The following is a 20,432-nucleotide window of genomic DNA, read 5'->3' on the forward strand; positions in this document are numbered from 1 at the left end:
TTATCCTTATTACTCTTTTTTGCAGAATGTATATTGGATGGGTGTGTTGTTATTTTCTGTTAAGATAAACTGAAGTCAGGATTCTGTTTCGTATTTTGGTGAGTTTGAATCCATATATGAGAGGATTCATAACTGGAAGGATAGTGAGAAACTCAATAGCAATCAAATTTTGGAAGATTCGAGATGAATCTGTGGAGTCAAATCACCCATATATCGACTGAAAAACCATTACAAAGAGAAATATGATCAAAGAGGTCAGATGGGGCACACATGTCTGCATAAACTTTACCCTGTCTTCACTGGACCTCGTGCATGTTTTAATAAGATGCGTGTAAGTCCAAATTATGAAAAAGCCATGAAATATATAAACAATAAGTGTTGCATATGGACCAGTATTTTTTTAAAAAAGGTTTTGACTTCAGGACAAGCAAGTTTAACAATTAACCAGTCTAGACATAAGACTCACTGAATCTTTATACCACATAACTTGACTCTTGATGTTATTGGGATATTGATGGAGAAAATGCAGAAAGGTCTTAGCCAGGAGAAACACACCAGCTGAGAGAGCCTCCTCATAGTCATGAAAGAGTGGTAGTGCAGAGGTTGACATACAGCCAGATACCTGTCAAAGGCCATAACAGCTAAAATGAACAAATCACAGGAGGCAAATGAGTACATGATAAAAGCTTGTAGCAAGCATCCTTCATATGAGATGTGATGAAAAGATGACAGTAAGTCTGAAAGGAAGTTTGGGTAGAAACCTGTGGACCCATAAAGTGCATTAATGCAAAAGCTACTAAGAAAAATGTACATAGGTTCATGGAGGTTTTCATCCAAGAAAATAAGCAGCACAAGAGAGATATTGAAAAACAAAATCACACAATAATGCAGTAAAGTTATTATGAAGAGGGGTACTCTGAAATTCATCGTGTCATTAAATCCTAATAGAACAAAACTTTCTACCTTAGACACATTATCCATGATCAGAGAACTCAAATGCCTTATTATTTTAAAAATATGTGTGTGTGAGTATATGTGAGTGTACAGAAGACAGAGCTACTGCATCTACATCTCTATCATTGTCTGCTGTGCCTCTACACCTCCTCCTAATTATTGCGTTTTGTTTAACAACAAAACACAACCTCTCTTGATCTATTAAAAAAAAAAATCCCCTGAAAATCGACAAAGCAATACTCTGGTAAGTGACTATAGTAAAAGTACCTTTTGAATTTACAGAAATAAATAATAATAAATGTGTTTTGGGTGTCTTAAAGAAAAATAAATGTAAACAGAAGGCAAGATCCATTACAGTTTGCAACGATAGGGTACAGCTGATGTTATAAATAGCATGACATTTTTATTTTTAAATTGCCTTGAAGACCCACAACTTATGCTTGGCTGCTTTTTGTTGATTTTTGCTCTGCGTTTGGGACTATCCAGCCTTTTGTTTTTCATTTATTTGTTTATTTTTATTCAAAAGCAAATGAAATTGAGTGGCGACGTTTCAAATAAATGGTATCATTTGTACAAACAGAACTCATTGCTATCAGCTGGAACAGTATTACTAATTTTAATTGATTAAGTACCTCCTCCTCCTTTAAGATCGTCCCAGGCACAGGTCAGGTTACTCCTTTTCACAATTTGCTTCACAAGGAAGAGAACATAAGCATTTACTTTTTTGATATACAGTGGTTTGCAGCCTGGTGTGATGACAGCCACTTAATTTGGGATGTAAAGAAAACCCAAAAGACAGATTTAAGAGTAAAGGTGTGCAGAGGCCTAGGTCAGAGAGTTTTTCAACTCCCACCTCTGGCAGAGCTTTGATAGCATTTTCATATTAAGATTTTTGATAATTACCTGAGAATAACATTTTAGACCCAAGGGTATTATAGTTAAGTGTAACTGAACTAGGTGAGAAAAAACACGTTAGTCAACCATAAAAAGAAGATAGTCGTCAGAAAAAGATGTAACGAAATTAAACCCCTTTTAAAATACAAGACAGAAATGAATAATGTACAGGAAATGTGTTTAATTTCAATGTGCGTGTGTGTGTGGTTTTTTTAAAATTTCGACATGTACAAACCAAAAGAAAATTCTACTTATATTTCAATTAATGAAGACAGTCTGGTAATATGTATATTCATTAACACTATACTGTACATATGTAAACAGATTTTTTGCCCCTCTCTGCAGAAACACTCATGACTTTAATCTCAAAGCTGAACTTTTACCACATATAAAATTCAAAACTCTGTTTCTTATTTTTGTTAATTTAAATCCATACATGAGAGGATTAATAATTGGTGGGATGAGGAGAATTTCCATTGCCATGAAATTCTCAAAACTTTGTGGTATTTCCTTTGAGCCAAATCGCATGTATAACATATCAAAAAGAAAAGACAGAACAACAACTGTTAAAGAGAATAAATGTGGTACACATGTCTGCATGAATTTGTTCCAGTTTTCTTTGGATGACTGACATGTTTTGATCAGATGTACATAAGACCAGAAGATAAAAACGGCATGACCAAAATAAAAGGTGTAATTAAAAGCGGGAATAATAACTTTAGCTACAGAGGCAGAGCAAGCTAGATTAGAAATTAACCAGTTTATACAGTAGATCCTTTGTATGTGTGAGCCACATAACCTTGATGTTGCTGTTGTTATCGTGCTCATTAAGAGAAGGTAAAAGGGAATAAGCCAAGCAAAAAATACAAAAATACAAACTCTTTGTTTAGTCATCAGAGAGTGGTACACAAGAGGTCGACATATAGCCACGTATCTGTCATAGGCCATGAGAGCTAGAAGAGAGAAGTCAGCACAAATTGTGGAGTGCACTACAAAACCCTGTAAAAGGCATCCTGCATAAGAGATGACATGAGTGGTGGATAGAAGATCGTAGAGAAACTTGGGATAAAATGCAGCAGTCCCATAGAGTCCATTGAAGCACAGATTGCAGAGGAAGATGTACATGGGTTCATGAAGTTTTTTATCCACAATGACTGTCACAATTATCGTCAAATTTACCAGCCAAATCACACAGTAACACAGTAAAGTGAGAACAAAGAAAATGAACCTGTAGTTTGCAATATCACGTAAACCTGAGAGAGTAAAAACAGTAATTACTGAAACATTATCCATAATAAAATATTAGTTTACCTTACTAGGTGTCATTTCAGACTGAGAGCAAACGACATTTTTACAAGTTAAAGTCAGGGTGAAATGAAGTCTCTCTGTATACTGTCTAACTGACAAAGTATGTCACCAGAGGTTTATATACTCTTCTTGTCAGCAACAATGACCTGGTTAGCATGATGTAAGCGGTGCTTTCACTCCTTGAGTCAAATAACTTTTACTTTTAAAGATACAAGCTCTTTGTAGTCATTTCCCAGATCTCAGCAGTTGCATAAAATACAAACAGGTGTGTGGAAATGATGAGGAGTAAGATAAATTAATAAATTTAGTTTAAGGAGAAGGGCTTGCAAGAAGAGCTTCAGCAGCATCCCAAGGAATTTTGGGGGGTGATTCATGTGGTATTGAGTTTGTTGGTACAGTCTATTCAAACTCTCTACACATGCATTAAGACCTTCATTTTCGGTGCAAAACAGCAACACAGTGGCTAAGGTTGTTACAGTTAAGTATAAGTAAACATTGTACTTAAACATATGAAGGTAAACTTCAGAAAAAAAACTGAAACCTTTTTTTCACTTACAAAACAAAATCAAGTAAAATAATATAATGGTAATGTGTTTGGTTTTAGTCTTTTTTATTCACAAATGTAAAAACCAAAAGGAAGCTCTGATACTTGTATTTCAATCAGTGCAATATCTGCAAACTAATGAAGTGCATCTAGCCATATAACATACAGGTCAAAGTGTTTGTTTATCAACAACATTCTTCATATTTCTCTGTAATGAGATATGCACATACACAAAAACATTTTTTTGTGTGCAGAGAAATTCATGACTTTAATCTAAAAGCTGGTTTGTCATGGTATGGGGTCTGGGACCCAGTGTTTTTGTATTTCTGGGTTTTGTATATTCTTTGATTGAGTGTTTTTTTTAAAGTTCTTTTGCATTTAGTGTTTTCTTATTCCCAGGTTTTATTCATGCGCCTCCTCCTGTGTTCCATGTGTCATGTCTAGTTAAGTTTTCATGTCTGCTCTTCCCCAGTTTCAGCGTCTAGTCCACGTTTCTGTCTTTGTCTCATGTTTCCTGTTTTAATTTGATAGTTCCCCGTCTTGTGTTCAGTTTTGCTTCCTCACAGTTTCATGTGTGTGTTTGTGTAATTAGCCCCAGCTGTGCTTCCCTCCTGGTTCTCATCCCCTTGTTATCCTTTGAGTATTTAGTCCTTTGTCTTCCTTTACCTGTTGTCATTTATTTGCGTTTCTTCCATGTTTTTCCTAAAGTTCCAAGGTTTTTCAAGTGTTCCAGGTTTTGTTTTTATTTGCTTGGTTTCCCCAGTTTAGGGATTCTCATGTTTAGTTTGAGAGCTCTTCAGTTGGAGTGGTGGTAGTTCGTAAGAGATTACGAGGCAAACATGCAAAAGTTTGCACACGGAGCCAGCTCCAGCCTGGAAGCATTGGCGGCTGCCAGACTTCCACCTCCACCTATAGTTGCGTTTATTGTGGTGGTTAAGCTGCCGGATTTTTGGCTTTACAATCTTCCTTCATGGTTCGTGCACATCGAAGCTCAGTTTGCTTTTCGTGGCATTTCAGCCAACAACACAAAATACCATCATGTGGTGGCCTCGCTGGATCCACTGTCCACCCGCCGCGTTATGACCCTCCTCCGGGATCCCCCCACCCAAGTGAAATACACTGCTCTCAAGGCACTGCTGCTGCGGCGCTACTCCCTCTCAGATGCAGAGCGGGCCGAGAAACTCCTCTCTCTCTCTGGCCTGGGTGATGATACTGCTCTCAAGCTCATGGAGAGCATGCTGTCCTTGCTAGGAACGGATGACTGAGGATTCTTCTTCACTCACCTCTTCCTCTGACAGCTGCCAGCTCCAGTGCGAGCTGCCTTTGCCAACTCCCCACTGCTGGCCTCCTGGCTACCAGGAGCTTTGGCATCCAGGCGATTGTTCGCGACTCACTGACGGCATCCCCTGCATCCCCGCCGATTCTCCCAGGGTCCTCTGACTCTGCCAGACAGGGCTGGACTGGGACAAAAAATCAGCCCGGGCATTTTGACTAGAGACCGGCCCACCAAAAATGTGACGTCATTCAGGGGTAAAACCGCAAAGGATTCTGGGAACTTGTGGCAAGAGGTACTAGCGCATGCAGGCTTTCAATTGAACTCAGTTACACAGCGATAAAAAGAAACACAAAAAATGACAAGAAGCTGTTGTATTATTAACTGCAATAGCCGGTGTTGTGCCAAAAAGTGATTGTCTGCCAAAAACTGATTTCCGGTATTTGCCAAAAACTGATTGCTCGTATTTAAATTGCTATAAGTAACTTGTTGGGCTATAATATGTGAAACATATGTCAAATGCATCCCTCATAGATGACATAAAGTCATCTCTCCATCTCCATCTCCTGCTCTTTTATTTCTCTCTCTTGCTCCATCTCTCTCTGCTGCTCTTCTGTCTCCTCTGTCACAGACTTCTCCACTTTTGATGATAAATCAGCCTGGTGCAACATGTAAGGATTGGCACAATTTGTTAAGATTTTGAGGAGTTTGAGAAACTAACCTTAAGCATAAAATAAAATTTACTATCAGTAACTTAATAGCACCCGCCCAGCAGTATATAAACTCCGTCATGCTAGCTAGTACGCAGTACCAGTTATTCTAAGCGACTGTAAAAAGTCAGCACAACGAAAACAAACTACAACTAAACTTGGTTTATATCTGACACAGATAGACAGCAGGTCATAACTTCTTACCTGAAGTTCAGTTCCTCTGCCACTATGACCGGCGGCCGCCTCGGGTCTCTCCTCCTCTTGCCTCCCTTTTCCCTTATCCACCTGCTGGCCTCCACCACTTGCTGATGTTGCTAAATCTGTGGAAGCTATGCCATAGCTACCGCCAAACAATTCAGTTATTTTTACACATTTGGCACCGTCTGCCTGAGGGGCTTGTTTCTTTTTGGCCCTACTTTTTTCTGCACCTCCTTTCCTTTTTTTGTTCTCCATTTTCTTTAGTTCGTCTATAAGATTGCTAAACAAGGGGGAGGGTGTATCCGACTTCCTCGGCTGTAATTGGTCCAGCCCAGAGTCGATCATGACCAATTGGCCAATCCAACACCTTTCATTATTTATACCCTTCCAAAAAAAAAAAAAAAAAAAAAAATCGATCGGCCCATAAAAACAAAAAATCGCCAGCGGCCCACCGGGCAAATGCCCGATATGCCCAATGGCCAGTCCAGCTATGCTGCCAGAGCACAGCGCTGTCTGCTGCCTTGCAGTTTTAAGGCCCAGGGAAATTAGCCCGCCAGCACTCTGTGGCGGATGCAACCGCTGGCGAAAAGGAAAGGCTGCTCTTCATAGAGGACTCATGCTCAGGGAGACGTTTTCTGGTAGACTGCGGCTCACAGAAGAGCCTTCTCCCTCCAGCTGGCTCTGACAAGCTAGCTAAGGGCTGCGACTCCCCCTTCAAAAACTTCGGTGAAAGGTTAGTGACTGTTTGTTTTCATAACTGGGACTTCCAGTGGAACTTTGTAGTTGCTGCTAGCTCTGTGCCTATAATAGGCACTGATTTTCTTTGTGCTCACACACTACTGCTTCATATCGCCAACAGACGTTTGATTGATGCTGTCTTTTTCTTTATTACCCTGTTTTATTCGGGGTGCTGAGCCCATGTTGCAGCTTCGGGGAATTACTTCAGTGTTTGCTTTCATGTTTCAAGAATTCAAGAATTCAAGAGAATTCAAGAATTCAATGCAAGAAACATTTATTTGTCACATGCAAGTTGCCCTGCAGCGAAATGGGACCCCCCGACCTTACATACACAACACAGACATGACATGGGGAGACAGGTCGGAGACCGGTAGTATTTTGGAAAAAAAACACAGAAATGTACAATACAATCGGCAAGTCGAGGAGGGGAAAAAAAGAGAACTCTACTCATGCTGAGCTCCTATGAGAGGACAGCATGAGAACAGAAAACAAAAAAACTCCTCTGCACAGAGAGCACATAAATGTCCACATCACAACACCATGAAGCACGTGACAAGCAACAGGGGTGGGTGAGGGGTGAGAAGTAAGCCGATGCAGACACAGCCATCCTGCCCTGCAGCTATTCATCCAGCGCTGGGCCCAGACCCACCGTCATACTCGGACTTGGAGATAAGCACACGAAGGCGTTTGGAGCGGAGAGTCTAAACACAGTTTGTTATCAGGGGAGAGATAATTTGTTATGTTCAGCTCCAGCCTTGAGACCGCAGCTGGCGCCGATATGGTAGCCGCATGAAATAATGGTGGTGTTCTTTCTTTAGTGCGAACCACTGCATGTCAATTTTACAGTCGTCTAATGTCCATCACTGGTCTCTCATCATTCCCGTTGGAGAGCTGTGAGCCTCTCCACGATGTTATCCATCCATACTGAGATGTTATCCAGCTTGCTCATAGAGCATGAGGGTCCACAACAGCTGTGAGCTTGTCCAAGATGTTGTCAGATGTTATCAGATGTTGTCAGAGTCTCAGTACTCACAGCAGCCGCAAGCCCCTCCAAGATGTCATCTGTGCTGCGTCTAATGAGCCCATTCTGAGAAGCCACGGCTCGCTCCATCGTTCCAATCAACATAGCGGGCAGCCTTGTGGGGATTTGAACAGCCGTTTCCGCTTTCTTTAGTCTTCGATAAGCCAGGGCCAAACCAGCGCCGATCAGCAAGAACCCTGTTATCATGGTTCCGAAAACATGTCTTCAATGTCTTGTCACGGGCTCTCCCGAACCCAGGCTTCCCATCAAGAAGAGGGTGTCAATTGCATTCAGGGACCAGTTGATCAAATCCATTCCTCTTAAGGTTTTAGAGAACAGATTGTGAGACTCTTTCAGGGTAAAGGGAGAGAAGTAGACAAGACTAGACAGAGACATGAGAAAGCCAAGCAGGAAAGATAAGGGAAGGGAGAGGGAGAAAGTGCGACCACCTTCGTCAAGAGCCAAACGAGAAAAAAAAAAAAAAGTTTCCCTCACTGTCCCCACCTTCTCGAACACTGTGACAAAGCACAGGGTGGAATATTACATCACTACACTAGGGGTATTACCACATTCCCGTGTGCACTGAGGATGCCCCCCCAAACTGCCGTAATTACTCTGTTTGGCCTTTTCAAGTTTTTGCACATGCCTTTCAGCCTGAAAGGTGCCACCCAAACCTTCCAGCGTTTGATGAACTCGGTCTTACGTGGGCTGCCCTTTGTTTTTGTATAGCTTGATTATATACTGGTGGCCAGCAGCTCAGAGGGGCAGCACACTTCCCATCTGCGTCAGGTTTTTTAGCTCTTGGCGGCGCATGGCCTGATCATTAACCCGTCTAAATGCCAGTTTGGGTTGCTGGTTCTCGATTTCCTGGAACACCGTTTTTCTGCTGAGGGAGCGGTTCCATTGGCAGACAAAGTCCGGGCTGTTTCAGATTTTCCGCGTATGACATCTGTTAAGGCACTGCAGGAATTTTGGGGGATACAGGATTCGTACGGGTGCTTGAAATCCTTGAAAATGCTTACATTTTAATGTTGTCTTTTCAAGGTTTGAAAAGTGCTTGAATTTCAGATGTGGTGCTTAAAAGTGCTTGAAAGTGTAACTGTATTTCACTCACCAAAAACAACTATCTGATTGAATAGTTTTCTTATTAGATAGAGAAATAATCCAATCCAATCCAATTTTATTTATAAAGCACTTTAAAATACCCAGCACAGGAACAAAGTGCTGTACAGAAAATAAGTTAAAACAATAGAATAACAGAAAACAGCAAAATAAATAAATAAAACACATAAAACATAAAATTAAAACAGCCCTATGTTAAAACAAAAACAAGATAAAACGGCATCGAATCACCTAAAAACAACTAAAATAAAAAATAAAAAATAAAAAAACCAACATCTCACGTGGTGTCAAAGGCCAGGGTAAAGAGGTGGGTTTTCAAGAGTGACTTAAAAACAGATAAAGAACTGGCCTGTCTAATCTCTAAAGGAAGCTCGTTCCACAGTTTTGGAGCTGCTACAACAAAAGCACGATCTCCTCTAAGTTTACGCCCAGTCCTGGGTATCTTCAGGAGCAGCTGATCAGCTGACCTGAGAGAGCGGGTGGGTGTATAAGGCTGTAGCAGCTCAGAGAGATACGATGGGGCTAGGCCATGGAGAGCTTTAAAAGTAAATAAAAGAATTTTAAAATGAATCCTAAAAGAAATGGGCAGCCAGTGAAGTGAAGCTAAAACAGGGGAAATGTGCTCAAACTTTCGAGTGCCTGTTAAAAGACGAGCTGCGGCATTTTGCACCCTCTGTAGATGACTAATATATTGTAGCGGGTCAGGGCTGTTCGGGGTTCTGTTTGTACAGTTATGTTTTGTGTATGTTGCCATGGTGATGGGTGACGCCCTCTCGCTGCGACGGTGTGTCCTTCCGGGGTCAGAGGGCGCCCTGTGTGTTGTTGCTGTGTTGTTGCCACGCTGAGCAGTTAGCTAGCGGCAGTGTGCTCTTCTGCAAATGTTAATAAACGGCTGTGCTCCCTGGCTAGCTCACGGGAAGCAAGACCAAACGATACCTCCGTCTCCTCCTTGTCTGAGCTCGCCACAATATGATGCGCTGACCCCAATATAAAGTGCATTACAGTAATCCAGCAGAGTGCTAACAAAGGCGTGGATCACTGTCTCAAAGTGCTGCCGTGAAAGAATTGGCTTTATTTTTGCCAGCTGCCTGAGGTGAAAGAAGCTAGATTTTACCACTGCCTTAATTTGATTATCAAACTTCAGATCACAGTCCACTTTGACCCCCAGGTTTGTGACAGTTGGCTTAACATACCGTGCCAGGGAATCTACATACACATTGGGGGTCTCAGTGGGGCTACCAAAAACCATCACCTCGGTCTTTTTATCATTGAATTTTAAAAAGTTAACAGACATCCAAGCCTTAATGTCATCGAGACACTGAAGTAATGGCTGTGTAAGGTATCTGCCTTTTTTCTTTAGAGGGACATAGATCTGACAGTCATCAGCATAAAAGTGGAAAGCAATGCCGTGCTTTCTCAGTACAGAACCAAGAGGAAGCAGATATAAAGAGAAGAGGAGGGGGCCTAGAACTGAGCCCTGTGGGACACCACACAAGAGGGGAGCGGAGGACGACACATAGTCACCAAGGCTGACACAAAAAGTTCGCCCCGTCAAGTAGGACCTGAACCACTCCAGTGCTGTGCCCCTAATGCCCACCCAGTGCTCCAAACGAGAGAATAAAATGGCATGATCCACGGTATCAAATGCAGCTGTCAAATCTAAAAGCACAAGAACAACACAGTCCCCAGCATCAGTCGCTAAAAATATGTCATTAAAAACTTTTAAAAGGGCTGATTCAGTGCTATGAAAGGGTTTAAAACCAGATTGGAAAACCTCTAAAACATTTTGCTTTTCCAGGAAGGCCATTATTTGGCTGTAAACTACCTTTTCAAGAATTTTGGAAAGAAAAGGTATTTTGGAGATAGGCCTGTAATTTGCAAGAACCGTAGGATCAAGAGCAGGTTTTTTAAATAAAATGAGTCGCAAAATGTAAAAGCAAAATTTCCCCGCCTGGGCTGCCTTGCGCCGCTGTTTTAATGTGTGACCTCGCCCCTCCCCCGGACAGTCGGGGATGAGTGCGCTAACATACCTGTAGGTCTGTGAAGGTTCTCAGTCATCCAGGTCATCGTAGTCAAAGGAGCTTGCAAAGAAAAGCGTCTGGACTTCTATAAGTTTACTTGAAGATGTTTCACCTCCTCTTTGACTCCCATCACCCTTTGGAACACAAACTTGGAGTAATTAGGACCCTACACCACCGGGCAGAACATGTTCCCTCTAAGCCTGAAGGAAAAAAGAAGGAACACACACATGTAAAGGAAGCACTCAAAACGTGCGGCTATCCTAAATGGGCGTTCTTAAAGTCAGCAAAGAGGCACAGAAAAGAAGACCAGACACCAACGAGGGAGGATAAGAAGGACAGACGCAACAACATTGTCATCCCCTATGTAGCCGGTGTATCAGAAAAACTTAGGAGAGTTTTCTCCAAGCATGACATCCCGGTGCATTTCAGACCCAGCAACACGCTCAGACAAAAACTGGTTCACCCGAAAGACAAAACGCCAAAACACAGACTTAACAATGTGGTGTATGCTGTACAGTGCAGCGAGGAATGCCCAGACCTCTACATTGGAGAGACCAAACAGCCACTTCACAAGCGCATGGCACAACACAGAAGAGCCACCTCCACAGGACAAGACTCAGCAGTCCATCTGCATCTTAAGGATAAAGGACACTCTTTCGAGGATGCCAATGTTCACATTTTGGACAGAGAGGACAGATGGTTTGAAAGAGGAGTGAAAGAAGCCATCTATGTCCACTGTGAGCGACCATCTTTGAACAGAGGCGGGGGTTTACGACACCAACTCTCTGCCATCTATAATCCAGTTTTGAGATCCCTTCCCAGACGCCTTAACGCCCACTCACATCCTGGGCCATCTGACCTCAGGAATTCGCATGATAAGGTGGGGCCAGGTTTCACAATGAACACACCCGAAACTCTGGCTGATTGGGACCCACACCCAGTTTCACACCTTGGCTCAGGCGATTAGAAGATCATCAGGGGGTCCTTTTGTCCCTCTGTGGGGGGATACTCCCACTAGGTTTATATCTGGGACTCTCCACCATTTGACCTTAGAACTGAAGAAGCTTCTCGGATGAGAGGTGAAACGTCTTCAAGTAAACTTAAAGAAGTCCAGACGCTTTTCTTTGCAAGCTCCTTTGACAACATACCTGTAGGTTGCTGTTTTAATGAGTGTTTGATGGAAAATGACAAGAGCGGAGTTTGTGCTCTCCAGGCGCATGATAGGTGAGTCCTAGTAAATAATTTTCCAGTACGTGTACGTTACACATGCTATTTTTAAAATTATGATTATTATTTTGCTAGCTATCAAACTCGCTGGAGAAATGATTGAAACGCACTGAGTGTGATGCAGTATGGCAGCGCTATTATGGAATATGCTGTGAACTTAGCTAACATTACTTAGCAGTGATATGAGTTAATTTACTCAAGTGAGAGCTTTAAACATTAGCCCAATACATAACTATCCAACTTAAGGCTTTCTGATTAACCCCCTGGGGTCTCCATTTCAACTTAGGTCGAATGTGCGGACTTCAAACTATATACCAGTTTTTAAATTGTGTTGATAGGACACGTAAAACCGATGGGGTTTTTTTTTTTTTTTTTTTTTTTTAATAAAACAGTGGCGTTTACTCCGGGAAGAAACGGTAAAAACTGTGTTTTCTAAGGAGAGCGCTAGCAAACACGCTTTGCTTGTGAGTGAAAAAAAAAAAGAAAAAACACTCCTTCCCTATTGGTGGAAAAATGTACCATGTCGACCAATCAAAAAATGATATGGCAACATGTGGCATTTGGTTTTTTGGGAAGAGAGGGAAGTTTTAGGAGTGACCAGCGAGAGAGAGCGAGTGAGCGAAAGAGAGAGAGTTTTGATACGTGAGAGCTTTGTGACGTTTACCGTGTTTGGAGTCTCAAGTTAGTGTGTTGTCTTGTGTAGTGAGAGTGTAGTGTAGTCGTTGTTTTGTGTGTGTGTGTCAGTTCTACTAGTGAACGTCACAGTTGCTGCAAAAAAGCCACCAAAGGCAGATTGCAGTGTAAACGCTGAGTGACACACCTGCTGTCAGACCTGCAGGATTTATCCCTGTGCTGTTCTCATCAGTGTTATAGTGGACACAAACTATTTTTTGGAGTTACATAAACAATTTGTGTGCCTTCTTATTTGATGCAGAACAGCTGATTATTCTGTAAATACTTTTAAATGGTTATATAAAAAATGTCTGAGCCTTGGCTGCATTTTTAGGTAAATAGTACCATATAACTTTGTTTGCAAAACTTGTGCATATTTTTTTAAAATGTACAATTTCTATTTGCATTTATGACAATGATTTGTTAAACATGCTTGTGGTTTTTACAGTCAAAAACATCACTTTCTACTCATATTTTAAATTTTGTATGAATTTAGATAAATTGTGCTGATACAGTATGTCAAAATGAGAAAATAACAGATTGGCAAGATAAACAGTTTTTAAAAGCTTGAAAAGGGACCTTGAAAGTGCTTAAGAAGTGCTTGAATTTGCCACCGAAAAAGGCGTATGAACCCTGGGGATAGTGAACTTTTACAACCACTTTCTCGAGCTGCACACCTGCTGCAGCCACTGTACAGCATGTTGAAGGGTAAAAAGGCTAATGACTCTGTTGACTGGCTCCCGGAACGTGTCCAGGCATTTTCCGATGCTAAGTATGCATTAGCTAATGCTGCCCTACTGACCCACCCATCCCCATCGGCGCAGATTGCGTTGACCACCGATGCGTTGGACATAGTGGTGGGTGCTGTGCTAGAACAGCGAATGTCAGGTTGCTGGCAACCGCTTGCCTTTTTCAGCCGCACGCTACGCGACAACAAGCGCAAATACAGCGTTTTTGACAGGGAGCTACTGGCTCTCCACCTGGCAATGCGTCATTTTTGGTTTTTTCTCTAGGGTCATAACTTTACCACACGCGTGGAGTGCGCCATTTGGCAGCCATTTCTGAATTTACCACGGACATTCAGTATGTGGCTGGTAAGTCCAACCACGTGGTTCACTGTCCCATGTTTATGCATAGACTACTCCGCCATGGCTGCTGATCAGAGTGGTGACCCAGACATCCTTGCACTTAAATCTGTGCAGACAGGCCTCATGCTGGAGGACAGACCCGTGGAGGATGGCGGTCCTCTCCTGGTCTGTGACGTTTCCACCAGCAACCCACGCCTGGTGTTTCCCTTTTTATGGCGTTGTCGCGTTTTTGACTCGATGTATGCTCTATCTCATCCAGGGATCCGGGCCTCTGTTAAACTGGTCAGGTCCAACTTTGTTTGGCCAGGCCATCATAAATCTGTGAAGGAATGGGCAGCAGCGTGTGCTCCATGCCAGCATGCGAAGGTCCATAAACACACTAAGGCGCCCCTTGAGCAGTTCCTCATCCCCGGCAAATGTTTTGATCATGTGCATGTATATCTGGTGGGTCCCCCTGCTGCAGTCACAAGGTTTCACACACCTTTTGACCATCGTTGACTGCACCACCCAGTGGCCAGAGGTGATACCTCTGGTGCCCATGACCGTAGCAGTGGTGGCCAGAGCATTTTTGTCAACTTGGGTTTCGCATTTCGGTCCCCTGAGTTCGTTTTGGAGCTTTGGTCGGCCATAGCCGATGGACTGGGGTCCATTGCACCGCTGCATACAAACCGCAAGCCAACGGGATGTGTGAGCGGTTCCACAGGTCACTTAAAGCTGCGCTTCGTGCTTCCTTAAAGGATGACAACTGGGTTGACTGCCTCCCGTGGGTTTTGCTTGGGCTGCGCTCTGCAGTTAAGGAGGATCGCGTGTCTCCAGCTGAAGTGGTTCTTGGTCAGCTCCTCCACGTTCCCAGTGAATCCTTGGTAGAGAGCCCCTCCCCCGTGCTTTGATCCATCTGTGCTGTCTCTTAACCCTCAATTGCGCTCGATTCGCGTTCCTGGTCATGTGCACGATTGCCTGCCTGACACCTTGGTCCCAAAGACTTTAGAGATTGCTAAGTTTGTTTTTGTCAGGCACGATGCCCACAGGACACCACTGCATCCACTGTATGACGGCCCGTTTAGGGTTATCGAACTGGGCCGGAAGCATTTTGTTTCCCTACGACTTTGGGGGTCGTAGGGAGACTGTGTGTGTTGACAGACTTAAATTGATTGATTGATTGAATCTTTATTTTGAACATGTTGAAAAAGTACAACAACATAGAATTAAAAGAGACAAATGAACAAAGCAAAACAAAAGGAAAACGAGCAACCACAACTACAAATAACTTTCATGTTCAAAAAGGAGCAGGAAGAAGCATAAGCTTATTTAATGCCACCCCTTTTCCACTATCTAGTAATCAATAGACTACAGAAATACCTCCTTGCAATTACATTATATGCCATGTGTATTTTCTTTATTTTTTTTTTATTATTCATTTTTTTAAAAATGTATATACATATATGTTTCTATCTATCCATACATACGTATATACACATACGCACATATACACATTTTCAATAACCCCAGTAACACCTCAAAGTGTTAAATACATAAAAAATGTGTAGAAAATGTGCGTAGTTTCACTCCTTTATTGTTATTAAATGTTTAAAATCCAGAAGAACGATCGGATGCATACGCTTATGGACACTGCAATGTCTATATGATCTTAAGTGGTTGTAGTTTATTATATGTAATTAATTCATGCAATATATGCAAGCTAATGAAAAAGATATAAAAAACCACAAATCCACTGGTAAAACAGTTTTGACACTGCTGTGACAGTTGGTGGGCATCTAGCTATCAGGCTTCTAGCCTTGTGTGCTCATGTTCTTCTTTATAACTCACAGAGATTCAGATGTTAAAAGATAAAAAGAAATAAACTTTTGATAAATATAAGACACCAAATATAATGCATAGCATAGATGTGTGAAAGGCTACAGGTATGAAAATAGTTGTCTGATTTTAACTAAGAAACTTAGTTAAAGTTAGACTTTAATTTAAACTAAGAAACAAACATATTATTTTTGTAAATTTTATTTTATTGTGTTCCAAGTTACATAACACATCTTCTATCTTAAGCATAGAAATATAAACATTTCTCTTAAATTACATATGTACATATATTAAAAAAAGTTTCCTCTGTGCAGAAACACTTGTAATTTTTGTCTCAAAGTTGAACTTTTACCACATATAAAATTCAAAACTCTGTTTCTAATTTGTGTCAGTTTGAATCCATACATGAGGGGATTAATAATTGGTGGAATGAAGAGAATCTCCATTGCCATGAAATTCTCAAAACTTTGTGGTATTTCCTTTGAGCCAAATCGCATGTATAACATATCAAAAAGAAAAGACAGAACAACAACTGCTAAAGAGAATAAATGTGGTACACATGTCTGCATGAATTTGTTCCAGTTTTCTTTGGATGACTGACATGTTTTGATCAGATGTACATAAGACCAGAAAACAAAAACGGCATGACCAAAATAAAAGGTGTAATTAAAAGCGGGAATAATAATTGTAGCTACAGAGGCAGAGCAAGCTAGATTAGAAATTAACCAGTTTATACAGTAAATTCTTGGTATGTGTGAGCCACATAACCTCGATGTTGCTGTTGTTATTGTACTCATTAATATCAGGTAAAAGGGAGTAATCCAAGCAAAAAATACAAAGATACAAACTCTTTGTGTAGTCATCAGAGAGTGGTACACAAGAGGTCGACATATAGCCACGTATCTGTCATATGCCATGAGAGCTAGAAGAGAGAAGTCCGTACAAATTGAAGAGTGCACCATTAAACCCTGTAAAAGGCATCCTGCATAAGAGATGACATGAGTGGTGGATAGAAGATCGTAGAGAAACTTGGGATAAAATGCAGCTGTCCCATAGAGTCCATTGAAACACAGATTGCAGAGGAAGATGTACATGGGTTCATGAAGGCTTTTATCCACAATGACTGTCACAATTATCGTCAAATTTACCAGCCAAATCACACAGTAACATAGTAACGTAAAAATAAAGATAGTGATCTTGTAGTTTGCTATACCACTTAAACCTGAGAGAGTAAAAACAGTAACTACTGACACATTATCCATAATAAAATTGTAGTTTACCTTTTTAAGATGTCATTTCACACTTGCAACAAGAGAACATTACATTTGTAGAAATTAGTGTCACAGTAAAAAGAAGACTGTCTGTCGACTGTCTCCCTCAAAGAGTATGTCACCAGAGGTTTATATACGCTTTGTGTTAACGGCATTACGTAGTTAGCTTGAAGTGGTGCATCAAAAGCTGAAAGGTGTGTTTTGTGATTTAGTGATCACAGAGATTTAGTCATCATTAAAATTTGTTCAGAACTTGCATGTTGATGATAATTCTCATAAATCATGAAACACTCCTTTTCACTATATAAGCTGATTTATAGGTTAAAATTATTGGTATCTCTATTGGCATTGCCAATGCCCTCCCTGTATTTACTTGATATTGGATCAATACCAATATGCAGTATAGAACACCACTGGTCACATGTTGGTGCAGAACACACCACCAAGAATCTAACCACGACTCAAATATTACACCTGTTGTTGCATCCCTTCACTGGCTCCCAGTGAAATTCAGAATCCACTTTAAACCCTGTTAGTAACATATAAAGCTCTACATGAACAGGCCCGTACTTATATAGATGAGCTTATAAGACCTTATCACTGCAGCAGGGCTCTCAGATCCACTAACCAGTCTCCTAACTGTCCCACACTCTAATTTTAAACCCCGAGCTGACAGTGCTTTTTCATCTTTGGCATCCAAAAAAAAAACCTGGAACAGCATTCCTTAGCTGTATTTGGGAATGTCTGACCGCATGGTTGATTATGTGTCTTTATATCTGTATGCTAAAACGTGTATCTGTGGCTTTTATTCAAAATGTGAAGCACTTTGTAATTCTGTTTTGAAAATTGCTGTATAAGTAAATTCACTATTATTAATAGTTACTTACTCAACCTCTGGTTTTATTGTTGCATGTTTATATAGAATGAGTATCTAGTTGGATACCCAATTTCTAACATTTTATGGCCAAGTATAATAAGCTCAGTTTCATATCAATTTAGAATCACTAAAATATGGTGTGTGGCATTCATTGATAGATAGAGCTAGTTATAATCTTCATAGCACTGATAATGTATGATATGCCTAAGAGAAACGTGGAATATAAAAAGAATTCGTCCTACCACAGAACCATGTGGAACTCTATCATTACCCTTAGAGTGTGAATAGGACTCCACATTTTCATGAACAAATTCCAGTCTGGTAGATAGATATGATTTAAAGCACTGCAGCCTAGTACTTGTAATACCTATGGTACTCTCAAATTGCTGTGATAAAATATTATGGTCAGCATTATCAAACACTGCACTGACATCTAGAAGAACGAGCACAGAGATGATTCCACTGTCAGAGGCCATAAGAACATAATTTTCAATCTTTACTAATGCTGTTTTTTGTACTGTGATGTTCTGAAGCTTGATTGAAACTCTTCACAAACCATTACTCTGCAGATGATCAGTTAGCTTTCATCATCATTTACTACTACTAAACTACTATTTCAAGAATTTTTCCGCTAAAAGAAAGGTTGAAGGTTAAAATTAGCTATTACCTATAATTAGCTAAGACAGGTGGGTCAAGCACGGTGGCACAGTGGTTAGCACGGTGGTTGCCGCACAGCAAGAAGGTCCTGAGTTCAATTCCAACATCAGGCCGGGGTCTTTCTGTGTGGAGTTTGCGTGTTCTCCCCGTGTTTGCGTGGGTTCCCTCCGGGTACTCTGGCTTCCTCCCACCGTCCAAAGACATGCAGCTTGTGGGGATAGGTTAATTGGATAATCCAAATTGTCACTAGGTGTGAATGTGCGAATGAATGTGAGTGCGAATGGTTGTCTGTCCCTGTGTGTTGGCCCTGCGACAGACTGGCGACCTGTCCAGGGTGTACCCCGCCTCTCGCCCTATGACAGCTGGGATAGGCTCCAGCGCCCCCCGCGACCCTGAAAAGGACAAGCGGAAGCGAATGGATGGATGGATGGAGGTGGGTCAAGTTTAACTACTGCTAACCTGTGGTAAGCAGCCCACTAACAGAGACAGACTGATCATATTTCAGGTTGTTTCATATATAAAGAATACAGTGTAGGCATCATAAACACAAGATTTGCCACAAAAAAAGTCTTTCTGTTTAAAATATAATGGGGTCATAAATCATTTATGTATGTAGAATCATAGTCTTCCAAATGATCATCATTCATACTAGAACAACCTTAAAATATGTTTTCTAATTTCTGGTAATTTAAGGCCATACACAAGAGGATTTAAAGCTGGAGGAATCACAACAAAAACCAGTGATAAAATGACAGCTATAAATGGATTAGTCACTTCAAGATTATTCCGGCTCAAGGCAACATCACAAAATCCAGCGATAGAATAAATCACAAATGAAATTGTGTGTGGCAGACAGCTCTCTATTACCTTACCCTTAAATTCTGCTGAGCTTTTCCAGCAAATAGACACAATTCATAAATAGGTGTAGAGGATATAAAAGAGGGGAAGGAAAATTGTGGCTACAGTCAAAAGCATACCTACAACATTGTTGACAGCAGTGTTAACACAAGACAATTTGACTACATTCCAGTTAGCATAGAACACTTTGTGGATCTCATTGCCACATAAAGGAAGTGTGGCAGACAAACAAAGACATGCTGCAAGAGAAAATGCAGGAAAAATCCAAGCCAGTGCTGTCAACTTCACAACAGTTTCAAGAGTCATCTTTGTGTGATAGTGTAAAGGAAGGCAAACAGCTATATATCTGTCATAAGCCATAATACTGAGAACAGTCAGTTCACAGGATGCATATGAGTAAATTACATAGATCTGAGTGAAACAAGCAGGACGTGAGATCAAATGAGTGTCAGACAGAAGGTCCATGAGAAATCTGGGGAAGAAACCTGAAGACCCATACAAAGCATTAACAGATAAACATGCAATGAAAATATACATGGGCTCATGTAATGTTGTTTGTTGGGATATTACCACTATCATGAGAAGATTAGTAAAGATGGTAAAGATGAAGAGCAGAAGACAAAAAATAAAGGCTATAAAGCGGTAATGTCCGATGTTTGCAAACATGGTGAAGCGAAAGTAAAATGACAGAGTGCTGTTTTCCATTTCACTTCATAGAGTCAGTGACACGGAAATCATTTCTTAGTTTGGTATGGTCTGAGAAACAATGGTCTTAATGACAGCATCTGTGGAAAAGGAACATGGAAACAGCTGTGTTATAAAATACAGTCAATATATTAATCATAACTGGTATCTCCATACCTACCAGACTATGGTTCATTCACTACTTCAGTCACTACACTACTTTTAGCTTTGTTTTGCTCATAAAATAGGTTGTTGGTCACATTTGTAGACACCACACAACAACATTAGGTAATGGGAGGAGTTTTGTAATGTTGTTGACTCCATACATCATCGTTGACTCGTTGATTTCTGACACAAAAACATAGCAACCCTGTTAATACTGATGGTGCTGAGCTAAAAAACAAAACAATTATAGTTATATGGCATTGTTCTCTTGAGTATGCTAAAGTTTAGCATACATTTCTGTAGAGAAAGTGTAATTTGAATCTTCTTGGATTCCA

The 20,432-nt window shown here is 41.0% G+C and overlaps 3 protein-coding genes and 1 pseudogene across 3 annotated transcripts; all 4 read right to left on the minus strand.

Annotated features, from left to right (window-relative positions):
• Nucleotides 1-49: 49 nt before the first annotated feature.
• LOC146370429 (olfactory receptor 5B21-like) lies at nt 50-990 on the minus strand. Its single transcript, XM_084909035.1, is given in 2 exon segments — nt 50-385; nt 388-990. Coding segments are annotated over 2 exon segments (930 nt in total). The 5' UTR covers nt 982-990.
• Nucleotides 991-2,199: 1,209 nt separating this feature from the next.
• Nucleotides 2,200-4,838, minus strand: LOC146370430 (olfactory receptor 11A1-like). Its single transcript, XM_084908873.1, has one exon. The coding sequence runs from the start codon at nt 3,139-3,141 to the stop codon at nt 2,200-2,202; it is 942 nt and encodes a 313-aa protein (XP_084764999.1). The 5' UTR covers nt 3,142-4,838.
• A 3,558-nt stretch (nt 4,839-8,396) lies between these two features.
• LOC146370431 (olfactory receptor 6C4-like) lies at nt 8,397-16,847 on the minus strand. Its single transcript, XM_084954504.1, has 4 exons — nt 15,906-16,847; nt 14,252-14,427; nt 13,489-13,605; nt 8,397-8,562 (listed from the first exon to the last, which is right to left on the minus strand). Exons 1-4 carry the CDS (start codon nt 16,845-16,847, stop codon nt 8,397-8,399), a joined length of 1,401 nt encoding a protein of 466 aa, XP_084810630.1.
• Nucleotides 16,848-19,038: 2,191 nt separating this feature from the next.
• Nucleotides 19,039-19,953, minus strand: LOC146370432 (olfactory receptor 51E1-like; annotated as a pseudogene).
• Nucleotides 19,954-20,432: the final 479 nt, after the last annotated feature.

Source organism: Perissodus microlepis, chromosome 16 (genome assembly GCF_051167445.1).
Source record: "Perissodus microlepis isolate ML-2025 ecotype Zambia chromosome 16, ASM5116744v1, whole genome shotgun sequence".
NCBI lineage: Eukaryota > Metazoa > Chordata > Actinopteri > Cichliformes > Cichlidae > Perissodus > Perissodus microlepis.

Excerpts from the sequence above, each read along its gene's own strand:
- LOC146370430 (XM_084908873.1), bottom strand. The coding sequence starts at position 3,141 with ATGGATAATGTTTCAGTAATTACTGTTTTTACTCTCTCAGGTTTACGT.
- LOC146370431 (XM_084954504.1), bottom strand. The coding sequence starts at position 16,847 with ATGGATAATGTGTCAGTAGTTACTGTTTTTACTCTCTCAGGTTTAAGT. Across the intron at positions 13,606-14,251 it reads CAGTCAACGATGGTCAAAAG|CGTGCGGCTGAAAAAGGCAA; the intron begins GTGTGTGAAACC and ends GTTGTCGCGTAG. Across the intron at positions 8,563-13,488 it reads ATCTGCGCCGATGGGGATGG|CCCGGACTTTGTCTGCCAAT; the intron begins GTGGGTCAGTAG and ends AATCTGAAACAG.